The sequence below is a fragment of the Mesoplodon mirus genome, assembly GCF_964341445.2.
Source record: "Mesoplodon mirus genome assembly, chromosome: 14".
NCBI lineage: Eukaryota > Metazoa > Chordata > Mammalia > Artiodactyla > Ziphiidae > Mesoplodon > Mesoplodon mirus.
Genome location: NC_138990.1, coordinates 68780404 through 68790647, shown reverse-complemented (window position 1 = coordinate 68790647; position 10244 = coordinate 68780404). Strand labels below are relative to the sequence as shown.

Below are 10244 nucleotides of genomic sequence, written 5' to 3'. Positions count from 1 at the left end.
CCTCTGTGCGGGAATCTCTCCGCTTTGCCCTCCACACCCCTGTTGCTGTGCTCTCCTTCTTGGCTCTGAAGCTTCCCCCCTGCCACCTGCCATCTCTGCCTGAAAAGGGGCTTCATAGTGTGTGGGAACCTTTCCTCCTTCACGGCTCCCTCCCACTGGTGCAGGTCCTATCCCAATTCTTTTGTCTGTTTTTTCTTTTTTCTTTTGCCCTGCCCAGGTATGTGGGGAGTTTCTTGCCTTTTGGGAGGTCTGAGGTCTTCTGCCAGCGTTCAGTAGGTGTTCTGTAGGAGTTGTTCCACATGTAGATGTATTTCTGATGTATTTGTGGGGAGGAAGATGATGTCCACATCCTACTCTTCCGCCATCTTGAAGCTCCTCCCTGTTGACTACTTTCAGTTCCTTGCCATGTGAACCTATCCATAGGGCAGCTCACAGCATGGCATCTTGATTCATCAGAGCCAGCAGGAGAGAGCTTCTGCTAGCTAGCAAAGTAGAAGTTTCAGTCTAACCTCCTGTAATATAATTATGGAAGTGCCTCTCCAGCATCTTTGCTGTATTCTATTGATTGGAAGCCAGTTGCTAGGCCAGGAGACACTCAAGGGAATGAGATTACACAAGGGCATAAATAGCAGGAGGTGAAGATCACTGGGGCCCATCTTAGAGTCTGTCTGCCACAAGGGTCGTTTTTTGGGGTATTTTTTATCTGACAGTGATGTCATTATTTTCAAAGTTGTTCTGGCCTAAAACCTGGGAGTTCTTTTCGATTCTGGTTTTTCTCTCTGTCTTCCATTTTTTATCTGTTTCCGTACTTGTGCCATAGTGGAAATAATAGTGAGAAAACCAAGTTACAGTCCTAGGAATTCTACCAATCTCTGGGAAGTCACTTAAATTGTCCTGGCTACAGTTTCCTCATCTGTAAAATGAGGTCTGGTACTAAGTTACAATTCTCTTCAGTTATAACATTCTTTGATCACAAGTACGCTGAGTTCTCCTATGTGAATCTGTTCCTTTCTTTTCTTTTCCCATTCCAATCCAACCAGACCATCATTTCATTTTCATTTTGCCATTTGCCAACTCAGGACCTTATAGAAACTTTCAGTTGCTTACAGGTTAAAAGCCAAATACACCTTGGTCTGCTGTTAAAGGTTGTCTTCATTCTGACCCAAATTCTATCTCTAACTTCACCTTGGATTCTATTCCTTCATGGACTTTCTACCTATGGCTAGAGTCAGCTGTACACTCATCATCTCTTAATTTTCTTCCCTTTTTTTGTTCACACTATACTCCTTGCCTGATCGACCTTCATACTTTCCCTCTGCTTATGTATTTCCTACCTATTCTTTGGAGTCTAACTGAACTCTCATCTTTATAACATATATATTAGTATATTGGTTTTGAATTTATAAAGACTAGGGCTCAAATTCTGGCATTCTCTATATAAACTTTGTTACTTAAGCATGTTTAAACACTTTGAGTCTCATCTTTAAAATAAGACTATTAATACCTTGCTCATTGGTTATTGTAAAGTTTAGGTAAGATAACATATATCAGGTGCTTAATACAGTCCCTGTTACATAACAAGGGACACAAAAATTATTATTGTCCCTGATTTCATCTAGTCTGTATTAATTTTTCTTGATGTAATCTATGGCATGTTGTTGGTTGGTCTTAACACATTTTTTTTTGCCTTTCCTGGTTAACTATTTTTTCTTTTGCATGTTTTATTATACCCTAAATTGTACATTTCTTAAAGGCAGTGACCATGCTTTATACCCCTTTATATTCTCTCATCATCTAGAACAGTGTTTTCCAGCACATTGATCACATTCTCCTCCTAAGTATGTCATCCGTGTTTATGCTGCTGTGACTATGTGCTTTTTCGTCAGCTCTTCTTTTCATTCTCACCCTATCAATTTTTTTCATTCTTTTTGGCTCAGCCCTGAGCATGTCAATTATTCATTCACCAGATATTTATTGAGAGCTTACAATATGCTAGCCACAGCGCTCTGCTCTGAGGGTGCATTGATGAGCTAAAACCAATGTCTTATCTGACTCATGGAACATATAGTTTAGTTGGGAGAAAATGACATTTATCAAATATTCACAGACACAGATACACATGGCTCCATGAGAAAACTGACCTGTTATCAAATAATCATACAAAGTTACATGGCATGAAGAGCTACTATAAAAGGGAAATTTGACAGGGATATTTGAAACCTGGAGAATGAATAATAGTCATCTGCATGAAGAGCTGATGAAGGAGCAACACGTGGGAGGCAACATAGTGACAAAGATCAAGGGCAGAGCTAGTTTCTAAAATTAGGGGAGTGAACCTAGGGGTGGGTCAGGCCAGTAGTAGGCGAGGTGACACGGAAGAGACCCTTTTTGACCATCTACATTACACAAATCATGATCCTGGTTTATTATGCTTTCTCTCATCATAATCTTAATAGTTATGCTAAAATATTACCTTAAAATAGTTGAAAAGGTACCTATCTTCAGCATTCACACAATCTGCTGCCTCTGACTCCAGTTTTTAGCAAGAGAAACTGAAAAATGAGTGTAGGTACATGTCAGAGAGTAGTGGGACCTTGGGGGTAAATGGGCTTGGAGGGGTAGCAGGGACCAGGTCACACAGGGAATTATATACCAGGTTAAGGAGATTTGTCCAAAGGGAAGTCATAGGATAGGTTTAAGCTGGCGAGTTATGGGATCAGGTTTGCATTTTGAAAGAAAATCTTTGGCTACTGTGTAGGGGCAGAGGACTTGCCTGAATCACGTTTTGTCGCTTGATTTTGTGTGAACAGGATGTTGCTAGATAATTAATGTTTATTTTAATCTACCTCATATTATAGAATTATCCCCCATTCAACTATATGCTACAGTAATTAGGATTTGATTTTCTATTAGTAGCAGAAGCTTAAACAAATAGCAGCTTAAACACACAGAAGTTCATTTTTCTCTCACATAAAGGAACCAGGAAGTAGGCATTCCAGGGTGAGTACGAAAGCTTAGGACTCATCAAGCAGCAGTGATCTCCTTTCCTGCTGCTCAACCATCTCAGTGTACACTGCCTCATGGCCCAAGAGGGCCATCTGAATTCTGGACATCACATTAATTTCCTTGTCAGAAAGGAGAAGGAATTGATGAAGAACATATCTTCTCCCTTTAAGGACACTTACTGGAAATTATACACAATGCTTCCATGTTCTGGAACTTAATTACCTGCCAACATTCAGTTCCAGAGGATGCTGGGGTATATAGTAAGTTTTCTGTGGTGCCATGTATCTAGCTAAAAGTGAACAATTCTATTCCTATGGAAGAAGGGGAACACGAATATTTGGGACAAATTTGGATCCCATATTTTTTGGCCATACTCTCTTCCTTCTTAGAGAGGTAGCCCTGAATCCTATTAAGCTACTAATTCCAGTTCAAAGTCCAGGATCTCTGGGAGATAGGCAAACCTATCCATCAGGTCTGGATATGATGCCTTATGTTCTGGTGGCCCAAAAACTAAAAGACAAGTTGTCTTCCATAAACACATCCAATGTTCAATAGTGGAGAAGGAAAAGGCTAATTTCAATAAAAGCTTCCATTCAGAAATGGGGAGAATGGGGAACACCCATCAGTCACTGGTCCTTAGAAATTGCAAATTCCCTATGGGCTGGAACAGTATGGGATAAGTTCCTTGATTAGCCACCTGGACCCCTAGTTCTTTGGAAGGAACTCCCTTATCCATTATCCTCTATGGTTCTGGCTTTGCTCCTGGGAAGTTTTTTCATTTCCATTTACCTCCAAGGACACCTCTGAGGACAACAATGGGTACTAAGCTTTTACTGAGGGTCTTGAAACTTTTTCACATCACTTACTGCTTTTGCTGTCTTGGAGGGGGTGGGGAGCTCAGGAATTGTATTTTGAAGGCTAGATTGTTATAGACCTGTATTTTCCAAAGATAGCTGTAACAATACCTCTCATCACACCAATTCTTCTTACAGCCTTGCTATTTCCCCATCAAGAAGTAAAGTCTGAGTCCCCTTCTTCTTGAAACTTGGAACTTTTTGACTGCCTTGACCAATAGCATAGAGCAGAATGGCACCATGTGACTTCCAAAGCTAGGTCATAAAAGATGATACGGCTTTTACCTGACTCTCTAGTGGACTTGCTCCTTGGAAACCAGCCACCATGTTTTAAGGAAGGCCAGGCCACATGGAGGGTCACATGCAGTATTTGGGCTCATGGACCTAACTGGAAGTTATTAGGCAACAGCCAGCATCAACCACCACCAGACACATGAATGAGGAAACTGTTAAGATGACCTCAGCACCAGCCACTGTCTGGTCGCAACTACATGAGCGACTCTAAGTGTGAACCACCTGACTGAGCACAGTCATCTCCCAGAACTGTGAGGAATGATGATAATAACAATAAAGGATTGTTGTAGTTCCACACCACTAAGTTAAAGGTGGTTTGTTAGGCAGCAAAAAGTAATTAATACAAGGCATATGCAGACTGGGCATGAAGATTTCGCCAATACAATTCTCTGAACACAAAACAAAACAGAAAAAACAGGCTTTCAAAGTGTTCACTTTTGGTGAATTCCATGTATAAATGACCACAGTCAAAGTTCTTGAATAAACCTAGTTTTTAAGACTATGATATTTAAGACTTTTGATCTCCCCTCTCCTACCCCTCATGTTAACGGTGACTAGCTGAAATAATGCATCAAGGGTGAAGGAAACACCCTTAACATCACCTTTGCCAGTATGTTCAGTCTTTATAGGGTGGGCATAAATGTAATCTGCTGGAGTCTTTAACTTCTCAGCTACCCCACCTCCCAGTCTCCCTCTGCTGCTTCAAAATGAGATATTGAAGCTGTAAACTTTTTCAACCTAGCAATGTTCTGAATCATTGAACTCTCAATAAACCTAGATTTCAGGGCATAGGTAGAGGGTGCCTCCCTTAGCAAAGTGATAAATTCCCTTCCATCTCTGCATGCTGGCTGGCTCTGGCCCGAGTTTAACTTTTACTTGTAGATCTTCGCTAAAAGTGGAAAGAAGCAGCCAACAATCGCCAACCAGGATTCTGAATCTTTTCTATCATTTCCCCTAGAGCTACAGCCTTGTTGGGCATGTGATCTGCCTTGCAAGGTGAACAAGTTTCAGTTTGACTAAGAATTATGACTGCCCAAAAGCTGTGCCGTCATAAAACAGGGTCACTAAATTTTTACTCTGCAGTAGCTGTATACTTATCACCAGGTGTCTACCGCATCCATTAAATCAATGCCCCCTCACCTTTCTTTTTTTAAAGTTCTATCATTTTCAGCACCCACTTCTAGGTATCTAACCTTCTAAATCATTTTGGATTAGATCCAGCTGTGAGTAACAGCTAAATCAAAATAACAGTGCCTTACACAAAATAGAATTCTTTCTCTGTGTAACATAGAGGACCAGAGGTAGGAAATTCAGGATTTGTATGGTAGTTCCATGACTGTCAAGACTCAGCTTCATCTATCTTGATGCTCTGACATTCTTACCCTGCTGCCTCATGATCCAGAAGAGCTGCTTGAGCTCTAGTCATCATGCCCACTTTCTCGCCAGGAGTAAGGGAAAAGGGAGCAAAGAAGAGTATGCCCTTTTTCTTTAATGGTTATTATTATTGACAGAATTTGCACACACAGCTTCCACTTATATCCCATTTGCCAGCAGTTAGTCACCTGGCTATACTTAACTGAGAGGGAAGATGGGAAATGTATTTATTTTGGGTGGTCATGTACCCAGAGTAGCTCTTACATCCTCTTTTAAATCACTTAGCTCTGTTTTATGTTTCCTTTATCTAGTTTTCTCATGCATTTAAACTTTTAAATGAACTGTGCTATGCGAGGAAAACGTTACTGGGACTTAATCAGAAAGGAAGCATTTTAAGATGATAAAGCTAAGAAAATCAAGTCTTTCCTGTGTCCTTGGGATCTGGACTCCCAGGACCTTACTCACCCCTGGTAACTAAATCCCTCATACCGACCCTCATTAACCATTCTCAGAGAAAGCATTGGTCCTCCCAGAAGGATTTATTATTTAAGTTTTGTGGAGGCAATTAGAAGTTTATAGTAAGATTTAAATTTGATAAGAGCCCCAGTGGCCTTTTCTATATTTCAGCTAAATAACCTGACCAAGGTTGTTTACCCCTCACAGTTTAACAAACTTCGTCAAATCTGACACTAGAAGAACAAGTTCTGTTTACTCCAATGAAAGCTCCTTTTTGCTTATCAACAATAAGTTGATATGAGATAATGACTTTTCTCTCATTATATCTAAGAGAAAGACTAATGAGGTATTCAGGTGATCAAAACTCACCAAATTCATTCATTTCAAAAATGTAAACTGAGGACTTATTATGTAATAGCACTAGCTGTTGGGGATATAGAGTGATAAGCAAAGCAGTCCCTGTCTTGACTGTGATAGGCTGAATAATGGCCCACAGAGATGAGTCCAAGTCCTAATCCAGGGAGCCTGTGAATATGTTACCTTACATGGTAAAAGAGATTTTGCAAATGTGATGAAGTTAAGGATCTTGAGATGGAAGATTACCCTGGATAATCTGGGTGGGCTCTAAATGCAATTACAAGTGTCCTTTATAAGAGGAAGGGAGAGGGAGGTTTGAGAGAAGAGGAGGAAGGTAATGATGATGGAAGCAGGGGTAGAAAAGACAATGTGATGCAGAGCCATGAGCCTAGGAGGGAACAGCCTCCAGAGGCGGGGAAAAGCAATGAAAAGCATTCTCCCCTAGAGCCTCCAGTGGGAGTGTGTCCCTACTCACACCTTGGTTGCAGCCTAGTGAAACCAACTGCTAACTTCTTGTCTCTAGGACTGTGAGAGACTATGTTTCTGTTGTTGTAAACCACCAAGTTTATGGTCATTTGTTACAGCTACAGGAAACAAATACACTGCCTTTCAGAGAGTTGACAATCTAGTGGGTTAGAAGGCAGTTAAAATGAAGGATGAAATGATACCTAATCATAACCTTATCAAAGCAATATGGGTTAGTGTTGGTAAGACAGTGGGGGAGGGCAAACTGAGAAATAGATGGAAACCCTGAGTTTCTAAAAGTCATTCAGTCTCTATGAAGTGGAGAATGCTTTTATGGAGGTGAGGGATTGCGGTAAGAAATGAGGCTGAATGAACCATTAAGCAGGTGCTACATGATGAAGGCACAAGTCATGCTGAGGAGTTTGGGCTTTGTTCTTTGGCTTGGGGAGCCATTCAAGAGTTCTGAGCAGAGTTGTAGTATTATCAGGTCTGCATTAAAACAAAACAAAACAAAACAAGAAACTTCTCTGGCTGTAGGATGGGTTATTGGAAAGCTCCTAATTCCATGTCACTCTTTTTGGGACCCATTCTTGGACCTTTGAGGTCCATAGCACACATTATACTTTAATACTATATAATTTCTTTCTTTATTACTTATTTATTTATTTTTTATTATTATTTTAAAGATATTGTTCTCCCCACCCCACCTTGGAAAGTAAGTTTTATGAGGGAAGAAATTTTGTCTGTTTTGTTCTTTATTCCTAGTGCCTAAAACATTTTCTGGCACATAGTAGGTGTTTAATAACTGGTACTTGTGTGGATGAGTAAGTGAATGCTGTGTTGACAACAGTTTTATTTGGAGACATTTCTGTGTTTCTCATTCAGGTTTGGAAGCTCATTTGACATTCACAGCTTGCAACTGAGAACCAATTAAGTCTGCTGCCGTGTTCCATTTTAGACAAAAGAAATATGTGACACTGAAAGGCTAGTGTGTAAGCAATGAGCGTCAGTACATCTAAATATATGCCAAAAAAATAAACTTACCTGACATACCTATGTAAAATGATTGTGTTTACTCTCTAACCTGGAGCTTCCTACTGGGTTTGCCATGCATGCTAAGATACTGATCCCCTCATCCCTTAGGAAGGCTGGGTGACTGGAACTCCCAGGCAGCTCTCTCTAAAGGGAGCAGTCTTGTCTGGGGCATCTCAAAGCGGGAGCCAAGAGCAGAGAGTCTGGCAGTACATTCCCTGCGTGTACTGGGGACAATGAAGGACCTCAGGTACTCATCTGGCATGGCTGCTGTACTAGGGCATGCCTGTTGCTTCAACATCTCCTCTGTCAACCTGCTGCAGAGCATTCTGCTGTCTATCATGCATAAGAAGTCCATGTACTACTGGGTGGTCTTGTGCTCTAGGTGTACTGGCCAAGAGTGCAGTTTCAGGTGATGCCATTTGGGGTTAAGGAGGCTCACTGGGGGCTCCTTGTGACTGCACTTCCAGACAGGAATCCAGAAACTCCTTCTTGTCCAGTACTAGTTACTTCTGTCCATTCTCCGTAGATGGGTCCTATTAGTGTGTCCAAACTAGCTGTAGGGATCTGTTTTACTAATATATGTGTTCTGCAAATCAGGGCTTCGTCATTATTTTGAAATACTTGATATGAAAAGTTCAATTGGATTTAAAAATCTCTTCATGTTGTAAGGAATTGTACAGTTACATTTGTCAATGAAAGAGCTCTTAAATTCTTTAAATATAATTTCAGCTGTTGTAAAATTTTGAATGTTTGCATAAAAAGATTCACAGTTAAAAAAATCATCTGGTAAAAATAAAACTTCTCTCTGCAGTGCCCATCAAAATTGTATAGAGATCATCATTAAAATGTCTTGAACAGGAATTGAATAAAACCATTCAAACTATAGAAATGCACATAACTTGTTAATTCAACTTTTTTTCTGTTGTTGTTAAAAAACCCCAAAATGTATTTATTTAATATACTCATCACAAGGGCTTAACCAGACACTTAATTTAAAAAACAGAAACAAAACACAAATGACACCACAGATAAGATATAGGGTCCTGTACAGAAATCGAGGAAAGGACAGACCATCTAAGGGAAAAAAAATAAAAAGACAACAGAAGGAGAGCTGCACATCCTGGGTCAGGGCTCTTGGCTGGAGACCTGCTTTGAGTACGTTTCTTGCAGGTACTTCTTAAAGGCTGTGGGGTTTTTCCAGAGCTCAGCGGCATGTGTGTTCAAAGGGCTATCGATGTTGGGTTCTCCGAGCAGGCTCTGGATGGAGAGCAGGATGGTCCTGACGTCGTACAGGGCGGACCACTTGTCTTTCAGGATGTCCAGGCAGATGTTACCCTGGGTGTCCACGTTGGGGTGGTAGCAGGGCGTGAGGAACTTTACCGTGGGTGCATTGTAAGGGTAGCCACTGGGGAACTCCAGGGACAGTTTATACCTCAGGTCTTCATATACTGTGCCAGCTGCTCCATGGATGGTCCCCACCCATTTGAAAAGGTTGTCTGATTCAGGGAAGGCAGAAATTCCTTTATCACCAGACATCATGAGCGTCATCAGCTCCTGCTGTAGCCTCTTGCCCACGGGGCCCCCGGGCGGCGCCCCCGCTGGGCTCGGCTCCTTTACGGGCGGCAGCAACGCTGGTGGCAGCTGGGTCGCGGTTCTGGGAAGCCATCCGGGTGGCGCTGAGAAGGGAGACAGGAACTCAGACTACACTGAGACCACGGCTGCAACTGCCTGTTTTTGTTTTTTAATGGTTAAAATGGCTTCATTAAAAATGTTTAAAGATTTTAACTGGAAGTTTTATAAGAATTCTATGTTTAATACCCTCCCTAAATTTTTGCATTTTATTTTTCTTACCTTAATAATATGAGGAAAAGGTAATGACTTTCTAATCAGGACTCATATAGAGGTCTTTCAGTCTCCTTCAATTTACCTCAGTGTACTGCACAAATATTATCATTTTCTTGGTGTTCTTTGGCTTGAAAAAAGTTGGGGAGTACTACCTTATGCTGTCTGTTCCTTCTTTTCTCGATCAGGTAGACCTCTCTGATCTTAACAAGGAGCAACTCAACTCAGCCTATGAGAAAGGCTAGGAGAGTTGGCTCTGCTATTTTCAGGTCAGAGATGCTGTCAGGCAGGACAGACAAAGCCATTCTGACTTATGAACTTTTGGATTACTCATACTATTAACAGGCTGGCTAACGGGAGGCAGATACCATGCCCCAAATTCTCAAAATTCACTGATACAATCCATCCTTTTAAAATTTCGAATGCAAATCTTTCCTTTTATCATCTTGCTAATTGTCCTCTATATTAACTTATTCTCCATTCTTCTTTTTTACTTGTGATTACAGGATGTCAGAACTGAACACTCACTTCTTTTTTTTTTTTAATTTTTTTTACGGTACG

General features: G+C 41.0%; 1 protein-coding gene across 1 annotated transcript; it reads right to left on the bottom strand.

Moving 5' to 3' along the window:
- Window positions 1–8819: 8819 nt before the first annotated feature.
- Window positions 8820–9549, bottom strand: LOC309815189 (ubiquitin-conjugating enzyme E2 C-like). The gene is given in 2 exon segments (XM_082641799.1): window positions 8820–9422; window positions 9424–9549. Coding segments are annotated over 2 exon segments (540 nt in total). The 5' UTR covers window positions 9508–9549; the 3' UTR covers window positions 8820–8966.
- Between the last annotated feature and the right edge of the window lie 695 nt (window positions 9550–10244).